A 25,315-nucleotide genomic window follows, 5' to 3' on the forward strand; every position below is an offset into this window, starting at 1 on the left:
TCACGCTGCACAGTGCACCGAGAGCCTGCCTGGCTGGAGGATAAAGGAAAAAGAGCTCAAATTCAGGTTGTGTTCAAGCCCAGAGTAAGCAGCCGGATGCTCCCTATTTTGGTTTCAGAACTGACATACTCAGGATTTTGGCTAATTACCAAATCAAGGGGCTTTTGTGGATTTTCAGGGTAGTTCTCTCCAGCCAGCCAGATTTTACCTTATTGTCTTTAATGAACACAACCTAGCACTGGCAATCCAGATAAATAAGAGTAACTAGTTATATAATGCTATGCTTTCCAACAGCAGTATTACAGCCCTGTCATTGATGCTAGCACCAACCTGAACATCTCCTGCCTTGTTTCTAGCACAAGGACACAGTGAAGAGTTTGACAACTAGCCACACTCCTACAGCTTGGCATCTCACCTGAACATGCCCTTATCTTGCTCGAGCTGTAAGATATAAGATATAGAAGCTTGACAACACCTAAGCTAATTCACAGTTGGGTGAGCCAAGATATTTCCTAAAGTTTCAGGTTTTCTAAGGAGAGTAAATCCTTCAGATGCCACATGTTGACCTTGCACCAGAGCACTCTGCTTGGCATAGGCTGAGGCTCATGGCTGCTCTTTCCTGGGTCCTTGCTCTCATTTAATTTCTCCGGTCTCTCCATTGCTCCCCATGGCATCTCTTATTTTGGCATCTACATCCATGTCAATACGCTGGAGCAGGCTGACCCGAGACAAAATATATGGCTCAGTGGCAAAAGAAGGATGAGACGATAGTCCTGACTTTTATTATGTTCTGAAAAAAGTCTTCTCTAGAATAATCTAATAGCTATAAAACAGATAAACCAAAGGAGAAGAGATTCAAGAAACTCCAGCTGCGACTTAGCTCTGGAAGGCACTCGCATGCTATAGGCAGTGTTTTCCATGCCTTCCGGGATAAAAGGTTTTGCATCCCTGGCTGTCTCCACCTGGATCCAGTCGAGGTATCTGTAAACATCCGTGTAGACCCCAGGCTTTTCCTTTTCTGCACAACCTTCTCCCCAGCTGACGAGGCCGACGGCGAACCACCTCATGCTATTCTTGTGGGTGCAGACCAGTGGTCCCCCGCTGTCCCCCTATGGCATAAAAATGACATTATGGTGAGAGTAAACCTCAGGTTTCTGATAGCAGCTGTATCCCAGAGGTTCAACAGGAAAATCGAACACCACCGAGAGCTCATCAGGGCTTGGAGGCTCCAAGTTTCACATCTCAGACCTAAGAAGCCTACAGCATAAAAGGAGGTAAGGAGAGCCATGGAAAGTTATGGCTCAGGGCAAATCATGGTCAGTCACCCCCCTCATCCTCTTGTACATCTTCTCTTCCACCAGCAGGTCTCTACTATTTGACGTGTCTACAAAAATTCAATACAAGCACATTACCCAAGGTAACCTTCCTGGGAAATGTTGCCCTTCCTTCTTCGGTCTTAGTTTGAAAAGCACTTTTGCTCTCAATATGCAATCCACGTTTTTTCCTGGTAGGCCCCCTGATCTGCTAATGCATATTAGTTAATGAAAAAGGAGTGGTTATCATTTCCTGTGCAACTCATCTGCTGCCACAGAAGTTCGTGGTAGGATTTCTACTTGCTTCAGTAGATAGAGGGTCCAGGCCTGTAAGACTTTTAACATTGTTGATTTTTATTCAAAGTGAACTCGGGAAGGAAGAGATGATGAGAAATGCAGAGAAATGTTGCTTTGGTAATGAATACCGTTTTTGCTGAATTATTCTTGCTACAGCTCCATGTCTGCATCTCAGCTGCTTGCACTGGCCACTTTACAAACACAGGATCTAAAGGCATTTACCGACTCTCTCCCGGCCAAAATTTGTGGGGATGGCACGAGTGACCTTGCAGTGACCTGGGACCCACGTGTTATCCATGTCCTTGGCCGTGGCATCCTGTTTGAATGAATGAACATCTTCTAGGCTGCGCAGACAATTAAATTACTGGGAATTTTACTGCTAATTCCCCCAGGGCAGGAGCAGGCCAAACGCATTACGCTGGTAGTGAAAGGAAGAGGCTTTGAGCCTCCTACAGAGAGAAAATAAATGAAATCCAGAGCGTGGGAGCCACTCCGGAGCCGATGACGCAGCAAGGGCTGACGGCCCTCACCATGGATATCTTGGGGTGCATCATGCTGGCTGCTCTCCGTGCCCCAGATGTGAATGTTGGCAGGTCCCCGTTCACCAGCTGCAGGACAAAATCCTTCCCAATGGAGGATTTGCTGCCTGTTCTGGCTGCTGCTCACATTTCTGCAGGTCCTTTCTCCCTGGACACTTGGATAATTTCATACCCGTTAGTGCCTTATACCTTGTGGTTCCCCCGGAGGGTAAAAGGCTTGTATTTTATAGCTGTGAGATGTAAGGAAGAGAAGGGATGTGATTTCTGCAAGGCAACAGGCAGAGCCAGGAGCCAGAGCCAGGAATCCATATTCAAGGCACAATTTTCCTTTTAAATCAGATCTGCTTTTCCCCGTTTGCCTCTTTAGCCGTGTTTGTTTTGCGCTTTGCCCGGTCTGTTGGGTTGCCTGGAGTCAGCCAGGATTTCGGTGAGGAAAAAGAGCCGTCTGCAGGGCCTGGTGAGCTGTCAGCTGCAGAAAGCAATTAAAAACCTGCAGGGAAAGGCAGTTCGGCAATGCTGTGAAAGCCCAGGCAGCAGCTGCAAACCCTTTCTGCTAATCTGCAAGCCCTGAGAACCAAATCCTGCGTCAGATCCCCTTCCACACAGGCTGAGATGGTCCATTCCACGGAAGCAAAAGAGCTTGGACAGATAACGGATCATTTCCCTGAACCGTTACATATGTAAGTCCCAGCTATCTCCCATATATAAAAATATATATGCCCCATATATTGAGATAAACCATCCTGTGCATGTGATAATATTATATATCAGTAACTCAGACGAATCATAGCTTGATTTTTCACAAGATTAAAGATAGGCAAAAAACACTCAGTTCTTGAACACTGTTGAAAATCCCTGCATCCACTTTAAGCTTTTAAAAATGTTGGCCCAAGATTTTCCATCCTTGTGTAAGAGAGGATGTGGGAATAACAAGGTTTCTGAGCTACTACAATTATCTCAGCTCTGTGATGTCTCCACTGCGGCTAATTTAATGAACATTCAGGTTAACGACTCTAAAGACTGAATAACTTATTAAATGTTGCTTTCAGACTGCTGTATCCTGGTAGTGAAATGCTTCTGGTCAGCAACATGCACCAGATACCTGCTACTGCTCTGTCCAAGTTTCTGGGCAGCAAAAAAAAGCAAAAATCACATCTTTCCTTCTGTTGCATGTTTCTTGTCAAGGTGATAGTGAATAGAAACCAACTGCATCCAATCGGATCTGATGTTGAGCTCATGCTTTCCACAACCGCATGTTAATCCTCCCATCAGGAGAGTTGAGGGTGATGCTGCTTAATAGTTCTGGGTTGTATAGAAACTGTCACAGCCTAACAAGACACGTTCTCACTCAAGCTGATCAGAAGTTTCATGCTTTTTGCTGCATTCGAAGTCTTTTTGCAAACATCAGGAGCCTTTCCACTGACTTCAGTGGGCTTTGGATGAAGAGTGTAATCTTCTTCCTTCGTATTTGTATTCATGTCTGCAACACGGTAATTGATCAGAACACGCTCAGCCACATAAATCTTCTTAGGTGGGAGAAGCTCTGGGGGAGGGAGAACAACCCATCTGATGCTCATTAGATGGATACAACAACCCTTGCAAGTCATTGCTGGCTTCATTTTTGTGCTGGTAAGCTCTGTGTAAATTGGAGAGAATCAGCATGTGAATAACTACATTTGCTATTAGAGCTGCCCTGGCTGCAGGATGCAAAAGCTTTTGCAAAGAAATGATTTCTTCAATTATCTCACTATGACCACACCATCTTTAGACAAACGTGGCAGGAAAGGGGCTATATAGCCCTTTTTAGCAAGTAGATACTGAAGATGAGCCAGGTAGCACAGGATATTTGCCCTGGACTAAGGACTCCTTTCATGGTTCCTCTGAGTTCTCTTGGACATCTCTAGTAAGAGTCTTCAGCTACTCCCACTTGCTGGAAAATAAACGGGAGAACAAGACTGCCCTGATGACGGGTATCATCAGGGTCTATTAATAACTGTTGTGGCATGACTTAATGACAGTCATAATGCATGTGACCAATGGCCCATGTGAGCCAGACGTCTGTCTTTCTCCGTCGTCTGTAGCAAGTGCTTGGGGAAGGAGAGTGAGAAGTGGGACAAGTGTTTACAGGGTTGTATTTGACTCTCAGTGGTTAATAGCCTCATCCAGGAAGTTATTTAATTGCTTTTGGAATTCATTTTTCCCCTAGGACAAATACCCACAACATCCTGGTCAGTGAATTCCATAGTTTAATGACCTGTTGGTTGAAGAAAAAACAATTTCTTCCCTTTGTTTCAAATTTGCTGCCTGACACTTCCATTGGATGCCTTTAATCCATCTGTAGTGACCTGCCACTATTGACGTCTTCTCCTCGCTGTTCTTGACTTTAGAAATCTCTATGGTACCCCATCAGCCATTTCTTTTCCTCACAGCTTGAGTCTTGCTCTGTTATTCCCCTTTCAACCAAAAACCACCCCGTGCCCTTGTTTATCCTTCTTACTCTACACTGTTCCCTTCCTGAAGCTGCCACCTCTTTCCTCAGATGAGCTGGACTGGGATTGCACATCACATGCAAGATATAGACCTCCAAGATCAGTGCCCTGTCATAGCAACGTGTTCTCTTTTGATACCTATTCCTTTCCTAATAAAGAATGTTCTTCCTTTCATAATGTTCTTGTTGCCTTTTTTGACCTCCACAGAGCTTTGTGCAGATGTTTCTGAAGGACCATCCAGTTATTCCAAGATCTTCTTACACGGTAATAGCTAGTTTAGAGTCCATTATTTTGTGTGTACAGCTGGAGTTGCTTTTCCCTATATTTATTTCTTCGCTTTTATCAAGAGTAAAAGCATCTGCTGTTTTAACCTCCAGTCATTCAGAGTAATGAGATTCTGCTGCACTGCTTCATGGACATTTTTAACTTGGACCACTCCAAGTAACATCGTGACATCAGCAAACTGCATCACCATTTTAGCATTTGTCCTCCCTGAAAAGTGCAGTTCCTTGCACACTGACCCGCCTTGTGAGACCCTTCCTTGTCAAGCCCTTCCTCTGCATTTCCTGCCTTTCAAACAGAAGTCCTTCTACTTTATGACAGTTCCGTTTCTCTGCAAGTCTTTGGTGAGAGATCTCGTGAAAAGAATTTTGGAAATCTCAGCACATTGCATCAGCTGGATCACCTTCTGCCACATGTTTGTTGGCTCCTTCAAAGAATTTGAATATATCTGTGAGTCATGACTTTCCCTTGAAGCTGTGTTGAGTCACTATAATTGAATGAGAAGCAGCTCCTGAGTCATCACATCCATTCCCCCTCTCTGAGGACAAATGCACAAAAGGCTTTTGTGTTCGGCTGGATCCAGAGGTGTTCTGGTCCCCACACCACATAATTCTGGATCCCCTATGGCAAACCAAAGGACTTCAGTTTGAAGGACCAAAAGTTATAGCCATAGGGAGCCAGAAGAAGAAAGCAGAAGAGATGTGGGGCATCATCAATACCCCAGGGCCTTGAGCTAGGTAGGAATGTTCTTGATAAAGAATTAAGCCCCCATAGCTTGAATGTGTTCACTTGTCTGCTCATATCATAAAACGATCAAATGATGAAAGTTATATAAATTCATGGGTTGGGGGGGAAATATTCTAGTTCCTACAAGCTACACATGAAAAGTAACCACCAGAGGTAGGTTTATCAGACTGTAAAACCCAGAAAACTTTTCTATGTCTCATTCTGGGGCTTTGCAGGATTCCTTCCTACTTAAACCAGTGTCCTTTATGAAAACAAACTATATAAAAACCTAATTTTACAAAATACCCTGCCATGTTGTCAATTGTTTGGTAACAGAGAATTCACCACGAGGCTGGTGAGTGGGTCACTCTCTTCAATATTAAAGTAAGTTACAACAGTAAGATATAAATTTGAATTGAATTGTGATGAGCTTCAACTCCTACCACCCAGGATCTCTTTGTCTGCTAGAAAAAAAGGGTCTATAACCTCAGGCCTTGTATAGATACTCTCTATACAGGTGCCTTCTGCAATTGCACTATTTCTCAGACTTTTTTCAGATATTTTGAACGGCTTGAGGGACTCATTACAAGGCATGTTTCCCAGGTTTGTGACCTTTTCAGTGCTTCTCCAGATGATAATTTGTCTATATGGACCTGATTTTCATTTGCAGTCTTTCTACTTTTTAAAGAATCCTGTTTCACAAGTCTTCCCTTTTCAGCTTTCAAGCCACATTAGCACCAGCAAAAGGATGCAAAAGCTTTTGTCACTTCTTCATGGGTTTAGCACTTACTGTTATGCACAGATCAAATGAGAATGCAAGGGTTGAGACCTGCTGCAGACCCATCCCCTCTCTTAGGTATTTCCTTAGGCCTTCTTAAGCTCAGACTAGGTGTCTGAGCTTCCATTACAATCCGTTACCATCACTGGGGCACAATTTGAGTTGGGAGCAGCTTAGGGCATCAAAAATGACACCAGGCACTTATGTGTAGGCAATTGCCTTGCCTTGGAGCCCTGCATCTCCCTGTGAGCTAGACACTTGGGACTTGATTTTAGTTAATGGGGAAAAATAAGTGCTCATCTCTGGACTATTAAAATGGTCCAGGTGACCCAATGTGACCATTGTTGGAAAGGGAGCCCTCGTGGTTAGCTTAGACTCAGATGGCTGTAGAAGAGACATTTGCATTGGAACAAATAAATCTCGCACAGGGTGTCAACAGCTACTGCTACAGCTACATGGGGATGAGTAGAGGCCTGAGCATCCCAGATGCTGTAAATATGAATGTCTCTCTCCAAATTGCTCATGATATATATGGGCAGGACATAATACAGGTGGAAGAAGCAGATCCTTTACTGCCTTTTTCATAATACTAAAAAAAGAAGAAAATCCAGAGCCCTGGATGCATTCTGGTATCATTTATGACATTTATCAGAGCAGGCTGTGATTACCTCCTGCTATCACACCTGGAAGTGGGTAGATACTTTCAACAAGTGACTCAGATAGGCCGTAGGCAGAGGGAGAAGTGTAGGGCAAGAGTGACCTGGACAATCCCACTGCTCACGTATGGCCACATATTGCATCCTTCCTGGAAAGTCAGGTCAGGTCTTGGGCCTTTCTCCTTCTACTGTTGACCTGAACTGTATGTGAACTGCGATTTCCAGCTGAACACACTCCATCCTAATCACCACATTTTTGAACTACCCCCACAGACCTCCTTTGCAGAAACTCTCTGAAATATAATTGGGCCATTTACTGACATTGTCTGGATAGGCAAGACACCGAAGAGGCATTTGCTTTGTGAATCTCTTATACTCTAATTATTGTTCAAGCTACTATTGCATCAGAGCCTAACAAAAGAGGCTTAAGAAAGCGAGGAATTAGATATAAATTGTGGTTCATGGGGTCATAGAAGAAATGTAGCACACAAAAAATAACACATTGGCCATCTCTAGTGGCTGTTCTTCAGCACTGGTGCTTCATGAACATCCATTAATGCTAATGTTTCTGACTAAATAGAACTATAAGTCAATTACAGATCCTGTTAGTGTTAATTCATGGTCAATCCATATATTTGTCTGAAGAACCGTTAGGGAATTGGTATACAATAGATTTTGCTTTTTAAGTGAATGGATTTTTTTTAAAGTACAAATACTTGGCAGCTCCGCTATTCAATCTCCTTGAGTTATTATAGAAACACAGTCAGTGATCTGCAAATTAGTCATGCCCTGGTTCTAGTATGATGGCAGCTAGTGAAAAGTCTGAGCCTTTCTATACATTATCTGTTGCCGAGTGGGTATTAAGACAGTGATCAACAGGATAAAACCTTTGAATGAAGCCTGAGTGAAGACCAAACCTTTCTGTGTGGTTCCAGGTACTTGTGCAAAATCAGCTTGCAAAAGCTAAATACAACGGAGAAAATCTCTCCATGCAATGCTGAGACCTATCATGGTAATCCATTGGCTCACACTTGGGAGCATGCAGACTTAAAATGGGTCTAGGTGCAACTTGTCCATCTTAGCCTGACTCTGAACATGAACAAATGTATCCTGATTCTCAGTAGAGCTCAGGAATGGTTAACGTAAGGTTTATGCCTAATTCATGTCCAGCTCTGGAGCCTGCATTGTGCATTGCTTCTAGGTTTACACTTTCACATCCATACTTTCAAATTCCATATTGGCATGGCTTGTTCTCTGACCAGAGGTCTTTGACCAGAGACCTCTTCTTAACCTCTAAACTGGGATACTTGAATGCAAAATTGTTAGATGGTCTGGGGTCTGTTTAACTCTTAATTTGTGCCTGGGAATCACTAGGGAGAGCTGTTTAACTGGATGAAAACTGTGCCCAGAGCTGCTCTGCACCACCAATGACATTTGGATCAGGTGTTTCTGCCCACACAGACTGAGGTGTGAGTTCAACTTCATGTATTCTTGACTTATGTCATATCAGCCATAGGTAATACACAGATTAGAGAGTCTCCAAAATATTGCGTCTAGAATTTGAATAGGGAGAGACCACTAAGTTTCCTCCTTCCTATGCCTGTTTCCGGGTACATGGGCAGGACGTAAACTCTAAACCACGACTAAAAGTTTGATATGTAAAAGCCACACTTCTTATATCACCTCCTCACCCAGAGCTTATCTCAGCCCATGCAACCGTGTTTTAACCCCAGTCTCAAATGCATACATTTCTAAACCTATCTGGGAGCCCCAAACATCTGTGAAGGTCATACCCAAGTAGATGTGGTAGGATAGACTTCCTGCAGAGCTATTCAAAAAAATCACATCCACTTTAAGTGTTTTCATCCACTTTGAAATCTGTCCTCGTTCTCATTCAGCACAAAACCCAAACCACTGCAGAAATCTTTATGGAATAGTATAGCTCAACACACTGCACTTTCTACAGTGTGCTTTGCTCCCTATCAAGTTCAGAGACCCTCTATGCTGCAGAAGCAGCATCAGGATTGTAACTGGTCCCCCAGCTCCTTACCAACCACTCGAGCATTGGGTTGGCAAGTCACCAACCTTCTCAATCAGCCTCTCAAGGCCAAAACGTGCCTGCTTCCTTGCCTGAATTCACTCTGCACTTCCCAGAAAACTGTCCATCAGCAAAACGCTTTCCTTTCCAGCAAATCAGCAAATTCTGAAGAAAAAGAACAAGTCATCTGTTTCACCCCTGAACAGCTCAAGCACTAGCCTAGGGTATGTTTCTGTCTTGCTCTCTTTAATTCATGTTGCAAAACATTTCTGCCTGGGCAAGCTGCCACTGAAAGTGGGCAGTTGCTAGTTTATGAGCGCAATTGGACATAAAATCTTTCACATTTCTGGTTCATTTCTCAGTCTTCTCCAACATACTGCAGATCAAAACAGCACCTTCGTCAGCTTCTTGAATACTGGAGATTCATTCTGTTGGGTACAAGTGCTCTTGCTGTTTCACCAGCACAATTCAGATACAGGACTTGGGGCTCAGATGTATGTCCTTTAATCATGCTAACATTATCCTGTGGCAGTTTTGGTTTTATTTTTGATTGAATTCAATGGAGGGGAAAGTCACTAGGTGGATGGCTCCAGAGACAGATGCTCTCCCGTTAAATGAAGAATGATTTTACAAAGCAGAGCTTCCCCTTGGCTGCCCAGCTAAGGACTGCAGCTCACAGGGGCATTGCCCCCAAATCCTGCATCCTGCTGCCCTTGCCCATAGGACAGGGGACAGCTCTCGTGGCTGTTGGTTCGGTTCCCTGCATATCTCCTGCAGGATGAAGCTGCGCACACATGTCTGACCATCTGTCCCACTGCAAACACACACACACACTCTAAGAAAACTGTTGGCTGGTTCCCAACATGCCAGGAAATAGGGTTAGCAGAGGAGAGAGACCTGTTTCCACTGGAGAAGAGGCTCCAGGGGGAGCTCAGCCCTTACTCAACACTGGGAGAAGGGATGAGGGTTAGATGTCCTGCAAGCAAAGGCTTCTTTCGGCTTTCAGGCTTTATCGGGCAGAAATCCTCACGGTTCTATTTATTCTGCAGGCACAAATCGTGAGCGAGGTTTTTCCTCCTTGGGCTTTCGTGTCAGCTCTCTTCCCTGAGCGAGTTATGATATCCACTACGGCTTGAACTCGTTGTAAGAGAAGTTCATCATCCCATGTCACAGATTCATCACAATCGGGTTCCTCTAGTTCTGCCACTCACGGACAGACCTGTCATGGTACTGAAGGACCCTGGAGCAGCACCAAGACCTCACAAGAAGAAATTTTCTAGCATTCAGACTCCCAACTGGAATTTTCCAGCCAGTTCTTCTGCTTTGACCCTACTAGACAAAGTTTCCTTTCTCTTTCCTGTATTTAATCTCAAGATAGGGTAGCACTGCCCTGCACCAGACTTTGGGAACCCAAGCAGGAGGAGGAACCAGCCAGGACCAAGCTGAGCCCCCTCTGCTCCCACTACCCCAGTTGCTGCAGTCTCTGTAAGAATTTTCAAATTTCCATGGGACAAAAGTCCAAACCCTTTTGCCTGAAGCCAGGCTAGACTGTCCACCATCCAAGGCACTTCTTAGGAATCGCTCACCTCCATCTCCCTCCTTTCAGGTGGCCATTTCCCATCCAGAGGAGACATCTGTCTCTCAATGCACGTTGTGTGTGGTGGGGTCCATCAACTCCACAAGGTGTTTCAGGCCCCATGGGGTTATGTCCATAGACCCATGGCTTCCTCCCAACCCCAAAAGGCCTGCAAGCCCTTGGGGTCAATAGACATTAACTATGCACTAAGGCTCTCAGCCAGTTGCTCAGATCCTGAGCTTCTTCCCTCGGTCTCCTGCAGAGAAGCATTAGCAACCCCAGGAAACCGTGGAAAGGATCAATGTCCATTCCTGGAGCACCGGCACTTCTCTTTGAATTTCTCTGCACCCTCCCTTGGCAGGATGATGTTCCTAAAGCCGGATTTCTTTACCTGGCAGGCGTCTTTCCCTCCTTCCTCCAGGCCAGCACACAGCATACCGTCCGCGAGTTGTGGCACCCACTTCGAGCACTGCTCCTTGCTGATCAGCTTCACCTCCACCTTCTGCAGCACCCGGGATGCTGACACCGCAATCCCTATCCACAGTGAAAAGGGAGGGCGGTGTTAGCAAATCCTGTCGAACAACACACTGCTTTGGATGAAACCCCAGCAGGATGCTAGCCCGCTTCTAGCTGAATTTCTAAAGCATCTGGAAGCGAGAGGGTTGCAGGGCACAACTGTACGATCCTGCGGTCATGGGGACTTCCAGGGGCTGCCTAATGTTGGCAGTGAAAAGTTTGTGCTCCTGACAAGAAGGGTAGATAGAGCAAGAGTGGGAGGCAGGTGTTAATGGGGAAAGATGAAATCCAGGCTGGATTTCACTGGAGGCTAGCTAAACCAGATTAGAAAATTCCTTATTTTTGCAGCTGAACTCTGGGATATGGCACAGCTGGGGCACCACTTATCCCTTTGATGCTGGAGATGCTCTGAGTGAGGTGCATTGCACTGCTCTGGTCTCACTCATATTTCCGGGGGACTCAGGATGGGAGGCCAAGGAGCCAAGTGCATTGAACCTCTCCTGGAAAAGAAGCTCTTGTTCTCTTTTCATCCTCAGCATCTCCTTAACATCTCCTTCATTTCTCCTTTCTACTTGGCATCATCCTTTCCTGGGTGGCAGGGGGAGCTGTGAGGCCATGTCTCACCCAGGAGACTGTCCATCTAATTCCCAAAGTGATGCTCAGAAGCAACCATTTGGTTCTTCCTTGAGGTGGAAAAATAGAAATCACCAGGTGCAATAGCAAGCAAGGAAGAGACCAAAAATATTCATGGCTACATGGAAAACCCACTCATTTCTCCCACATTTCTCTTCAGAACAAATCTGAATCTGAAAGATAAAACTGATGTTTGGGAAATGTTGCTGCTTGGAGAAGACCCACACATGTTTCAGAAAGTCACTTCTTCCATATTTCACCGAGCCGCATCCTCCCTGCTCCTTCAGGAAAGAGGGACCCAGATGTAGTATCTAAAAGCTGGAAAGGTGTCGTGTCTCTTTCCCAACATGTGATACCTATACAGAAGGCAGCCCACGGACTTTTTTTAATGTAGGCATCTCCATGGAGGTGGCTCCATGTGACTTGATGTCTCACTGACTGCAGTTGAAGGAGAGTCACTGTCACATGAGGTACCACTTGCGAGATGCCCATCCACAAAAGGAGATGAGAAATGACCCTTTTTTCCCCCCATCCAGAAGCAATTTAGAGGGAGTGGGGCTGTGACCAACATCACTCAACAAAATGTCAGGTTGGGACTCAGTTGTGCTTGCTTAGTTGCCCACTGGTTGCATTTATTTGCACTGGTGTTTATCACTGCAGAGCACAGTCCCCCATAGAGACCACTTAGAGCATGTAACCTTGGTGAAAAAGGAGAGTTTGACAACTATAACATGGTGTTGCATTGTGTTTTACTGTGACATGAGCAAATGAAGGATAGGGAGGAAAATGTTGACGTTCAGAAGGGATTTAATATCCCTACAATACTGAGTAAAAAGGATTGAATGGCAGTGTAACTAACTGTATCCCAGGAAGGTCTTTTAAAGCCCCAAGGCTTAAGCACTGCTCACAATGTGCTGATTGCCTCTTTCCAATACTGAAATAGCCCATTAGCCTTTTGTTGATATTTGTTCAGAACAGACATTCTGGGTCACGTTCATTGTCAGAGCAACTTTCATTAGGGTTAAACCAGAGCAATTAGCAATGGCAACCTGCTCTCCTGAATGAAGAGGGCTGGCCAGAATCCACTGAATTGATCTGCTTCACGGAGGCACTAACCCAAGGACAACCCTAGATCACTTGTCCAGCAATGTGAGGCTTGGTCAACTTCGGGTGCTGAAAAACACGATCAAGAAAGTTGAGTTCTTGAACAGCCAAGATGGCTTTAAGATTTCAGCCTGAACATATGTGCTTAGAATAGCAGGTACTTTTCTCTCTGGGCTCGGGAGATGAGCGATTCTTGTGCTAAACTCAGAACTAGTGGATGCAAAGAGGTTCAAAGGGTCTGGACGTGTTTACAAGGGAGAAAGGGATTTAAGTCATCATTGAAATCCCTCCCAGGGAAAAACTTTTGCTTTAAGTGAATATAGACCGGCCTTCATTACCAAATTCCTCTCCTGACAGTCTCTCACCTGCAGTTGTGGTTCCCCATCCAGCAACCCAACAATCTTTCCATACGTGGGGATCACTTATGAAGGGCAAGCAGACGGGCATTTTCTGGTCATTGGGTTCGATGGGAGATTCAAGCAGGATCAAAGCAATATCATTTTCCAAGCTCTCGGTGTCAAATTTGTCGTGGAGAATCAAGGTATTCAGCTTTTTTCTTTCCAGCTTTTGGCTGAGGTCTATTCCCCCCAACACAACAGTGAGATCTGGAGGCCTTAACAATGAAAGAGAAGCAATATATGTATTAGAAAGCATGAAGACTGTGGAGAAGACTTGATGCCGCCGCCTCCTGTGTAAGGTAGTGGTCTGCAAATGGCAGCAGCAGCGTTATCTATAAATATCACTTAAATTCACCCTCACTTCTAGCCAAGAGCTAATTTTCAGGGGGAAAGAGGTGCAGAGGCAGCACATGAATGTAGAGAAGTTATAAATAGCCCAGGCGCTAATGAACAGATGGAGCCGACTGCTTGTTCAGGATCACTGTGTCCTGGGCTGGCTGCTCCAGACCTCTCTGCCACCAGCCAGCTGCTCCAGCTCGGTGGCCACAGGCCACTTGTCACCATGTCACCAAGCAGCCCCTCTCAGAACCTGCTGTGTTTCAAAGAGGGTCTCATAGAGATCTGGATTCTGCTCCTGGATATTGCACAGGGGTGATTTATCTAGAATCTGTTGGATTTATATCAGATTTTCCTGCAAGGTGAAGGTGTTTGCTATAAGACGGCAGGGGTAATTTTGAGGTTAGAAGAAGTCAGAACGGAATACGCCTGCTTTTTTCGTGTTATTGCAATTGGTGTAGGCACACAGGAACTGATTGTGGAGGAAGAAGGGAGCATAAACACAACATCATGAGCCCTTATACTGGCCTGCTGATACCATCCTTCAAAATATCCATCTCCTGGATATGCTTTTTTAAATTTATTTATTTTTTATTATTGTTGCAATCATCTCTGATAAAAAATGGGTCTGTTTTCGCCAAAGGAGATGATTCCTATTGGCAGGTGTCTCTTGCTGTGGCTCAGCCACTTGTTCCATGTACTTCATCCCACGGTCACGAGTACCCTACACTCATGGGGAGAAGGGTTGTGGACCCACTGAGCCCTAGTTGGCATCGCTTCGCCCGAGTACTCACAGCTCTTTCCCAAAGCAATGTGCTGAGGTTAAGATCCACCAGCTGCTGATGATGGTGCCTCCACAGAAATGTATCCCCTTGGTCTGGATGCTCACTTGCCAGGGGAAGTCACCAGCCTCGGCATCTGTCCCCCCTATGATCCTTTCACCTCGCCTTGGAGGAGGCTGGTAGGGTGCTCTGAGGCCGCACTCTAGGCACAAAACAGACAAATTGCTGAGAATCAGGTCTGAGAACCAGATGAGCATGTACATCCTCCGTCCTGCATTAAACTGGCTTGCTTGGGTACCACCAAACTCAACCCAGGTCAGTTTTCACCACGTGCTGAGTGTACTTTGTATGCCTTGGTGTTAGGCAAGCCTTTCTGCAACATTTCACACAACTGGGCTGCACCATAGTTGTAGCTGGGCAAGCAAATAAACTGTCCTAAGGAAGGGAGCATTCAACAAAGCCTCTAAACAATTTGGTGTAGTCACCATGGTTCATGGAAACCTCAAATGTTCCAGTGTCCCAGCTACAAGGAAAGGGAAGGTAGGTAACAGGGTTTGGTTCTGCCTTTTGTAGGGGAGGTCTTCTGCATAGTGAATTTCTGCATTATAAGAGCTGGAGAATTTCACTTAATCAAGTCCATGCATCAAGCAGTAAGTCAGGAAGAAGATAATGCTATTGTCAAGACATTCAGTTTCGATCAAAAGAGTTCAGCTGGTGGAGACTGTGACAATCTAATCTGATTAACCCAGTTGCAGTTTCCATCCTCTAGATCTCATGCGATCTTTTTTCATTGAGTTAAAGGGCTCCTTCAATCAGAATTCTCGTCTTCATTCATATAGGCATTTATAAATTGTGACCAGTTCTTTCATAACCATTCATTTGATAACTAAATTGAGTATATTCAGTCTCTACACAGTAAGGCAGTCATTCCAGAACATGATTTATCTCTCTGTCTTTTTGAAACCTCTTCTACCTTGCCAACATTATTCTTGAGGACAGGACATCAGAACTGGACACCATGTTCACTAACAGGAAAGATGCTAGCAATAATACCTCTGATTTCCCACTTGTTATTTCCTCTCAAAGGCTTGAGTTAGCTGCCCGTGTTGCATTTATCATCTCACCTAAATTTTAGACATCTAAAAGATAAAAATCTAGAGTAAGCAAACCTATTTTTGCAGTCAATGGAGAGAGTGAGGCACCTGTAGAAGATGATTCATCCCATTCTAAGATAGGCATCTCTGATAGATGAAACAAATTTAGATAGATGGAACTCCATTTAGACTTGAATATATCTTTTAGGTTAGATTAGACTGGAGGTTTTTAGCTGGCTAAAGCGTGGTAAGCTAAATTCCACCTATATTTAGAAGGACCACAGCTTAGATATCATTAGATATCCCATATCCAAAGATATATATCCTGGATGCTGGAATTCATGCATGTCCATGGTAAATAAAGCAGCTAGTGGAAAGAGCACTGAAGTGATGACTTCAAATGCACCACACGTGTGAGAGTTCTGTGGACACAGCAGGCAGTACCTCACTGTCTCCACTGGAAATTATTCCACTTTTGGGAATGTGAATACCGATATTCACACGCGTACGCCTCACACCTGAAAGGGCTTTTCCAATAGAAGGTATTGAATGCTTCAACGTGGAGCAGGGCACTGAGGAGCTTGTAGCCCATACATCAGGACCTGCCTCTCTTCTCACTTGTACTAAGACTACAGAGGCTAGTGAGAACTACCAAGTACGTTTATAATAACCCACTTACTTGCATGAATGCTGCTGATCAGAGGAGGCAAAAAACAAAGGGCAAGGAACAACATTCTGATCCCATTCTAATCCAACGCTCTTTGACCATGTTCAGAGCAGTGAGACTTCTACAGACACCTCAGGGCATCACCCCACTCCCTATTCTCACCAAAGGCAACAAGTCCCTCTGCTAGAGGCCACCAGGATATTCCTCGCAGAGGTGACATCACACAATCCACTTGTTTCTGCTGACATCACAGTTGAATACTATCTTTTCTAAGGTGATGGAAAGTTCATGCTCTGCTGGCCAACAGCTTAGCCATTTCTGAGAGCTCTAAAGTCTGCTTTGATGACAGGGATAGGAGAGAAGTGGAAGGCCTGCTGGGATCCTGGACTACATTTCATCAGATATCGTAATGTTGGACCGGTTGGGTTCTATATTTCTTTATTTGTTTCTTGAACCACATTCTCTTTCTAAAGACTTTAGCTGCCTGCTGGTCCTGTGTCAGTTTTTGTCTTTGACTCTAAGAAGTGTTGAACTTCAAACTTTGAAGGAATTCTCTCTTTTTTTTTGGCAAGCTGCGGGCAAGGACACCTTGCAAGGCCCAAACCCATCTTACAAAGCCAATGCATTAGGCTGAATCACTGACATCCTCCCTGCACAAATTTGACCCCGGGTGTTATTGACACCTTCAGCAACAACTACAAAGAATGCAGGACCAAATTTCCATCCTGCAGTGATTTTCTGATTAATTTGAGAAGGGGCATAATATATTGGTGTGGGCCAAATTTGTCATCAATAGACCTATCTATGTTGATTAACAAATCCTAGTACTTTATTTTCTTTAGGGCAGGAATTGAATATCCCATTGAGATTCAGAGCTGAGCCCTGCTATATTAAGGACAGAACAGTCCATTCTTTAAAGACTTTCCACTCTTGCACGGACTAGGAGAGAAAAGACAGAAGGAACTGAGCAGCATTTTATAAGCATCTGAACAATTTGGTGTATGAAATGCTTTGCCTTGTACATTGGAAGAAATCAGAATTATCCCCCTGAAGTTTGAATTACACAGAGGTTAAAAAGGCATAGGAGTGAAGTCAGACTATTCTCATCTCTTCTTTGCTTTTATGTCACCCCATGCCTATGAAATTAGATGAAAGTGCTGGTTTCCTTGACAGTGAGCAACAGAACAAATCAGTGGCACAACATGTTAACAACAGGCATTCAGTTACTAAGGCAACCAAAAATCCCGAGTGTGAGGTGGGAACATTTCGGGGCATCTCGAGAAAGAGCCTCTCATGACAATCCTGCTGGCGTTAACTCTTCTCGAGCTTGCCCCAGGTATAATCCTGCTAAAAGGACATTAAAAGGACAGGTTTCATCTTGCTCTGAGACTCCACTGAGCTAAAGGCCAGTGAGGAGCGAAGTATTCCGAAGGGATAATTTGTCTGGCATGGACTTGCTGCCCATCTTTGGATAAACCACACAAGACTTTAGCAGTGGATTCCGGGCTCCACAGTGCAAGAGGGATGTGGAGCTGCTGGAGAGAGTCCAGCGCAGGGCCACGAGGATGATCAGGGGCCTGGAACATCTGCCCTATGAGGAGAGGCTGAGGGAGCTGGGCCTGTTCAGCCTGGAGAAGAGAAGGCTGAGAGGGGACCTGAGCAGTGTCTAGAAGTACCTCAAGGGAGGCAGTGAGGAGGATGGTGCTGGCCTCTTTTCACTGGTGGCCACCAACAGAACTAGAGGAAATGGCCACAAACTGAAGCACCAAAAGTTCCACAGGAACTTAAGGAAAAATTTCTTGCCAGTGAGGGTGCCAGAGCACTGGAACAGACTGCCCAGAGAGGTTGTGGAGTCTCCCTCTCTGGACATCTTCAAACCCGCTTGGACGCAGTCCTGTGCCACGTGCTCTAGGTGACCCTGCGTGTGCAGGGGGTTGGACTAGATGATCTCTAGAGGTCCCTTCCAACCTTAAGTATTCTATGATTCTATGATTTATACGCTTTATGTCTCCAGCATTGGAGGCTCACGGGAGACTCATGGCAGACTCTGTTCCATGGCCCTTAACTATTGTAATCAGCAAGCTGGGAGCAAGGGACAAACGTGTCATCATTCCCACTACTGAAGCTCTCTGTCCAAGATCCAGATGGGATCCCCTACGTCCTTTGGCTTTATCTTTTAGTCTCTCCTTTCAGAGACGCCCACCAATAGGATGGAGATGATGGTTTAGGCTATTTCTGGCTCTCCTGACTCTTTTGATTGCACATGCATTGGGGCAGAGACTGTGCCACATATTATGTTTGTACAGAACCTGCTCTTGGTGAACACCGCTCTTGGTGGGGGCTCCACAAGCTATTGAAGTACAAATAAATAATCACAGGAATGATTATGTTATAATGCACCCAATGTGAATTCTACTGCTCTGTACTGTAATGCACGATAATACAGTTTTAAAAGCCCTAGTGTTTAATTAGCAGTTTGAAGCCCTTTATAATTTTTGATGCTTTTTTCAGATCTGCACAGACATATATTTAGAGCCATAGAATACATCATTGACAACATTTTTCCTTTTTTTTTTTTTCAATTTATTGAGACGTAGGAAACAAAATTGAATTCTTTTTGTGTTTATACACTTTCTGGAACTGTCAACAAGAAATATCACAGCACAGTTTTTATCCTTTTTTTTTTTACTAAAATTGTTTCAGAAAATAGGCACTAGAGGTGATATTTAGAGGTGATATTTATATGTTGCTGTGAAGGTGATATTGTGAGGGAATTGCTGATCTTATAAATTCACCATTCTTAACCACATCAAATCACAGTTTTGATAGTTTAGATGATCCGAACTATTATCTCCAAAAGCCAAAGCTCTCATAACATGAGCAAATTCATTAAACCAAGGTGATAAATATGCCTATAAGCATTAGCTGCACGAAGCGATTAGCAGGGGCTCCCCCTAATTAGGCACCCCCTAATTCATCTCTTTATCAACACACCAAGGCAAACTTTAAAAAAATCTGCTTTTCTTTCCAAATCACAAGATTGCAAGGAACGGCACAGAGCGAGAGGCTGTGAAACAGGAGCTGTTTCAGCCTCAACTTTGGCTTTTTAGGGTCTTTGCATGCAAAGCGATGCCAGCCACTCAAATTAAAGAGCGCCAACCCTACTGGGTGCCCAAATCTTTATGGACTGATTCTTAGGGTCATCCACTTGATTTATTCTTTTCCAACAAGCCCCTCATGCAACGATGAGGCAGAGGCATGAGCGGATGCTATTTATTGATCCCGATGGGGCAGGACAGCCCCGTGCCCCCCATCCCGCAGTAGCCGTCGGGGTTCTTGCTGAGGTACTGCTGATGATAATCTTCGGCAAGGTAGAAGTCCGGAGCCTCCCGGATTTCTGTTGTGATGGCCCCAAAACCGCCCTCCGTCAATACCTGTCAAGAAACGACATGGAAATCCATTAGTGGTTTGTTGGCTTCTCTGCTGATGGATAACATCAGGTTTCCTCTCGCTAGGAGCTACAGCCAACGCTAGGCACTGGGATCGCAGTTATAGCACAGACCTGCAAGTCCCTTATCTCAAGTCTCGTTTTATTAAAAAGGAGACACTGTGGGCATCAGAGATGCATGGGCTGAGAAAACACAGTGCACAATCCTCCGTTAATGGGTGTTTATTTAATTTGCTGTGGTCTTTTACATTCATTTTTCTTCTCTTTATTAACCACTGTAGACAGGGACATGGTGCCAGCCACAGAAGTGAAAAACAGGAAAAACAGATGTGAAAGCCCATAGAGCACACTACGGTCTAGTTTAGTCTTGCAGGGGTCCAAGAACTTCATGTGTTGGATGCCTCCACTTTGATGCACATTGATACGTGCTATCAATCAGCTCCAAATTCCCTGATGCCAAGTAGTTCTGCACAAAATCTCAGCCCCACTGATGTCAAGGGGCATTAAGAACTAGGCTCTTTCTACAGAATCATTGGAATCCCATTCTCCAAAAGGAAGAGTTCCATCATGACCACAAAGGTATTTTAAAGGCAAATTATGGCTCATTTCTGAAAGATTTGTCAATCCATGGGCCAACAGCAATAATCACCTTGTAGAAAAAGAAGGAATGTGGGAGAGGATTTTAAATTAGACTTCAATTTCTTTCTGAAGTTTCCTAAATGAATTCGAAAGGCCTCAAAAATTTCAGGCAGAGGAAGCTTTCCCTTTATACCATGATTTTTTACCTACAAATTTCTTTCCTAAGGAAAAATATAAAACAACATTTCAGAGCTAATTCTCATTTTAGTAGGGACACAACCTGTGCTCACTGAAGTCTGTGATAACCTAAAAAGCACTTTAATGGTGTCAGACGGGAGGTTTTTGCTGTTGTAAAGTATACTTATAAAGTGCGGGACATAAATAGAACGGCATTGCTATCAGCCAGACTTGACAGCAAGATCAACTGAAAGAACAAAGGGTTAGCATTTAAGATTGCCACACAAATATGCGTTGTCTCATCATACTGACAAACAAATAAAAACAAATCATCACACCGAATCACAAAAACTGAGCCGGAACAACCTGTAGTGAGTCATCCAGGCTAATGTCTTTCATGAGGATAGAACTAATGATAGGTCTACTCTCAGCAGAAATTGGTTGGAATGTTCCTGAAAGATGTCCAGAAATGAAGATCCTCAACTTCTCTCAAGTAGTCCATTCCAATACTCACCATGCTGTTAGAGATTATTTTTCTTAAAGCTTAACCCTGGTACACCTACAACTTCCATTTGAGACCACTATTTTTGTCCTACTCATCATGAATGCAGAATTTATTCCCTTGTCTCTGCAAGTCTTCTACACCCTTGGTGGTTGGGTAGAGAGAAGGGTGGCATGTAAGGGAAATACCCTATCTTGCCTCTAGATATGAGCCAACATAAGGATTGGAAGGCAATTTTTTGGGATCAGGAGCCTAGGGATACCTGGAACAGGGTTTCCTAGACCCTGCCTCAGTGCAGCTGAACCTGACCACAGCCAGAAAGCAGATGCTAGACTAAGTGAAGTACTGATTTATTCTGCTAATTTCACTAGCTGGGGGATATATTTTGCTGTATTCCATTTGCAGCTAGAGAAAAAGTAACACATCCATATAAAACCCAAGACCGACCTGTCTGCGGTGGTCCTGAGTTCCTCCTAAATTCTCAGTGTAGATTAGGAAGAGGCCGACAAGCTAATTCACTGTGAGATCCTGTATTTCAGCATGGAGATGTAAAAAAGGGCAATTTCATTGGAATTTGTTTCCTCCAGCGAAATCACTAAACAATGTTCTTAATCTACGGGACAGGTTTTGCGCTAAGGGAATCAGATTATTTGCGTGTCAGATGTACGGGTGAAGAAGACAGAAACCATGAAGATACGTATCACAACAGGACCGCAACAACAAAAGCCAAAACACATCAACTTCACTGCTTGTAGAAAGCCGTATTTCACTTACTAACAATCTAGCGAGGAAAAGCACTTTTAAAATAATCTTCACCACAGAAGGATGGCACAAACTCTGCCATGATGGGCATTAGTCATTTACTTGTTGCTATAAACTTATGTAAAACTGGCTTCCCCCCTTGTCTGAGTCATGGGGATGCTGCTGGAGCAGTGGATATTTTTCCACTGTGCAAAACAGGGTTTGCTACAGATTTTCACCCGCGACTTTTCCATCATTGGCCTAATTTCGTGGCTTAGAAAATCCATTCTGTTCAATAACATACCACAAGAGGGCATAAACACCATTTATCCCTTTCAGAATTACTAGCAGGCTATTAAAGCATCGCAAGGCGAATAGCACAGAAGCCCAAGACAACTCATTATATTGCACTTTGGTCATTAGCAAAAGATACCAGCACTGTTGTCAGAAGCAGCAGGAAGCCCAGGCTCCGACACGCTGCCAAACACTACCTTGCATGTTTTGATTTCCAACGGGAAAATATTTTCCTCGCACTGACTGTGTCAAAGCAAAGATAAAAACATCACTGGGAAAGATGATGGAGTTCACGACGCGCTGGCTCCGGCAGGTGTAAATCAGCCCGTGCTGATTGATTTCCTGCCGCCAAGGCAGATATAATTTGATGATCATCCTGTTCGAGCAGACTTTTTAGTCCTTGCTGTCACACCATTCCCGAGCCATCCGACGTGAGCTCCCATTTGGATGCTGCTGCCAAAAGGGCTCGTGCAGCCTTTGAATGCAGAAACAGAGCAGAGCGGATTAGGGAGAGCAGAGTTAACCCTCGACACCATCTACCCAGTGCGGGGATTTTTTAAGGTACTGTTGGACGTTATTCCTTCCCAATATTGCACTGTAATTCAAAAGGAATGAATAAATGAATGAATGAATGAATTCAAGGGAATTCTTCGCCAGAAGACCACAATGATCCTTTAACTGATGATAATCTGTCCCCCCTAAGACCTGCCAGGTTCTCCTGGAGAGCAGCCCAAACCAAAGCAGATTCCAAATCCTGCCCAGCTAAAGAGGACCGGGAGGATTTAGCCATCTCTGGATGTCAGGATAAGGGCTAGAGTAGAAATACGCTGGAGTCAGCCCTGGGAACATCCTCAGCACAGCTACATTTTAAACCTGTATTTACTTTTGGCACACAAAAGATTTTGTTGGATGAGTTTCTTCAATTTCTTATGGACTGTGAAAGCTTTTTCTTCATGTTTGCTTTAACCTTGTTGCCTCACCATTTCATTACTTCCTTTGTTGTGAAAAAATAATTCCTTATTCACCTCCTCCTCAGCAATCCTGATTTTACACCTCTACCTTAACCCTGCTCATTCATTTCTTTTGCAAGACTCACCAGCTTTAGCTGTTTCAACTCTTCACTTCATAAATCCGGTCAGCCTTGGTGCCCTTTTTTGCATCTTTTCTAGTTCTATTTTACCATTTCACTGAGATGGGGTGACTGGAATTGCACTCAGCATTCAAGATCACCGTGGGTTTATTCAGTGGTCTGCTTACATTTTCTATTTTATTCTCCATCTCTTTCCTAGTAATTCTTAACATTCCACTTGCCTTTCTGACCTCTGCTGAGCACTGAGCAGACGTTTTCAAAGAACCATCTGCGATGACGCCAGGACCTCTTTCGTGGGCTAATTTAAACCCTATCATTGTGTCTGTACTTGACTTTTATTGACATGGCATTTCATCAACTATTTTATTGCCCAGACATTTGATATTGTCAGATTTTTCCACAACTTTTTGCAGTCAGGTCTACTTTTGCTTACCTTGAACAACTCCATACCATCCATCAGCAGATTTGGGCACACAACTACCAAATGACCCTCTTTTCCAACCCTCTCATGACTATATTGAACATCTCAAGAGAGATGGTAAGTAATGTCCCTTCATTGTGAAAAGTGCACAGTTATTTCTATCACTTATTTACTATTTACAATCAGTTGTTCATTCAGAAGGGAAACTTCCCTCTTATTCCATGGCAGCTGGCTCCCCTACCTAACCAATTGCTCTCTTCAGAGAACTATACTGTACGTGCAAGACATGAGTCTTCTCTGCTAAAGTCACAGGGACCCTTCTCTGAGTCCATATGTGTTCATTACCTTCTCGTAGCTTAACCAATCTGCAGGGTAAAACATCAGATTGACTTGTCTATAATTTTGCTGGACCATCTTGGAGCCTTTTTAAGCACAGATGGAGCCCACCTTTCACTACTTTGGTAGCAGAGCTACCAATTAAAGCACAGCTTACCCAGCATGACTATATGGTAGACTACCAAGAAGCCAAACCACCCTATCCAAAGGGTTATTCTTCAGTTATGTGCAAGCAACTGCATTTAGCACGCAATATTTCTTCACCTTGATTTGCTGCTGCCCTCTGAACTGTCAATAACTGCTGCTTCAGCTTTTTGTAGCCAGCTGATTATACAGAGCCAAAGTCTGTCAAAATATTTAATCGTTTGACAGCGCAGCATCGCAGCAGCACGTTCAAGGTGTTTGGCTCCTTGTTTATATTCAGATGAAAGCAGGTAATATTTGTAAAGAGCCTTAAGAATTCAGCATGAACTCTACATGAAAAGCCTGGTTGCCTTGTAGCTTCAAATAATTTAAGGAATAGATTGGAAGCTTTGATATACTGATACTTTGATATGCTGATATACTACACTGAAAACTGGTTCATGGAAGTTTGGAGGAGGGGTAGAACCCACTTAAAAAATCTGAAAGGAAAAGCTTTAAAATTGGTTTTGTTAAACGAAACCATTTAATTTTATGAGCAGAGGCATTAGAGTATTAATTGGTTTCAAGCATTTTGTGGCTTTTAATAAAAACTGCATCATCCTGTGTTTGATTCCGTATGCATTTTAAAAGCAAGCTTAGTGCCTGTACTCAGGCCACCGTGATGATCCAGCTTCTCCCACATCTTAGTGAGTTGCTCTAAGCTCCTGTATTTCTAATGGACCCTCTAATAACACAGATGCTCAAGATACTGCAGACTATCTTGACATCTCTGACAGCTCATGCTTCTGCACCATCACTCATCCTTGATGCAAAACTGTAAGGAAAGCGGAGTGTTCCAGCAAGGAGTGTCTATTTAAAACCTCTAGAGCTATCCATTTATTACACTGGCTAGTCAACATTTTGTATTATCAGCAGCCACACTGAAATTCAGCTTTTCTCTTCCCCAAAAGGCTAAGAGTTAAAGGAGCTGCTTGATTTCAGAAGAAGACCTGCAAGAATTTGTTGCACAGACGCAATTCTCTGTAGGATGGGAGTGCATGTACCTACCAGATACATAATTACTGTGGTATTTTCTACTGGAAAACAAACTAACTGACTTTGCCAATTTTGGGATTAGTTGCTGGCACACTCGGGAAGAGGAATGCAGCAATATGGGCTCCCTTGCATCCAGGACCAGCTACCCCTATTTTGGGCCAGCAGAACTTACATAATGAGTAGCACGAGGCATCAAATGTGTAATTAAAAGACAATGCTTTATTTTCTGCCTTTCAGCTGCTAAACGTCAATGAGATATACCTCTTGTGTAAGTCAGGACAGCCTGCTCTGCAGCATAACATCCTACCAGGATATTATTTTAAA

At 44.0% G+C, this 25,315-nt stretch overlaps 2 protein-coding genes across 4 annotated transcripts in view; both read right to left on the reverse strand.

Annotated features, from left to right (window-relative positions):
• Positions 1-429: 429 nt before the first annotated feature.
• Positions 430-14,726, reverse strand: PRSS55 (serine protease 55). Its single transcript, XM_088534368.1, has 4 exons — positions 14,476-14,726; positions 13,313-13,560; positions 11,086-11,228; positions 430-1,109 (listed from the first exon to the last, which is right to left on the reverse strand). Exons 1-4 carry the CDS (start codon positions 14,724-14,726, stop codon positions 807-809), a joined length of 945 nt encoding a protein of 314 aa, XP_088390494.1. The 3' UTR covers positions 430-806.
• Positions 14,727-19,448: 4,722 nt separating this feature from the next.
• Positions 19,449-25,315, reverse strand: part of MSRA (methionine sulfoxide reductase A) — a 233,518-nt gene continuing 227,651 nt past the window's right edge. For all 3 annotated transcript variants that reach the window (XM_088534350.1, XM_088534351.1, XM_088534352.1), the window contains exon 6: positions 19,449-19,658. In XM_088534350.1, the coding sequence (XP_088390476.1) occupies positions 19,494-19,658 (165 nt within the window). In that variant the 3' untranslated portion in view covers positions 19,449-19,493. The remainder of the gene's footprint in view (positions 19,659-25,315) is intronic.

This window comes from Tinamus guttatus, unplaced genomic scaffold (assembly GCF_059628265.1).
Source record: "Tinamus guttatus ecotype Peru unplaced genomic scaffold, ASM5962826v1 Tinamus_guttatus_pri_ptg000548l, whole genome shotgun sequence".
Classification (NCBI taxonomy): domain Eukaryota; kingdom Metazoa; phylum Chordata; class Aves; order Tinamiformes; family Tinamidae; genus Tinamus; species Tinamus guttatus.

Coding starts and splice junctions, on each gene's coding strand:
- PRSS55 (XM_088534368.1), bottom strand. CDS start 14,726: ATGTACATGCTCATCTGGTTCTCAGACCTGATTCTCAGCAATTTGTCT. Junction 13,561..14,475: donor CATTGCTTTGGGAAAGAGCT/GTGAGTACTCGG, acceptor TTCATTGTTAAG/GCCTCCAGATCTCACTGTTG. Junction 1,110..11,085: donor GAGGGAAAGACGCCTGCCAG/GTAAAGAAATCC, acceptor TTTATGCCATAG/GGGGACAGCGGGGGACCACT.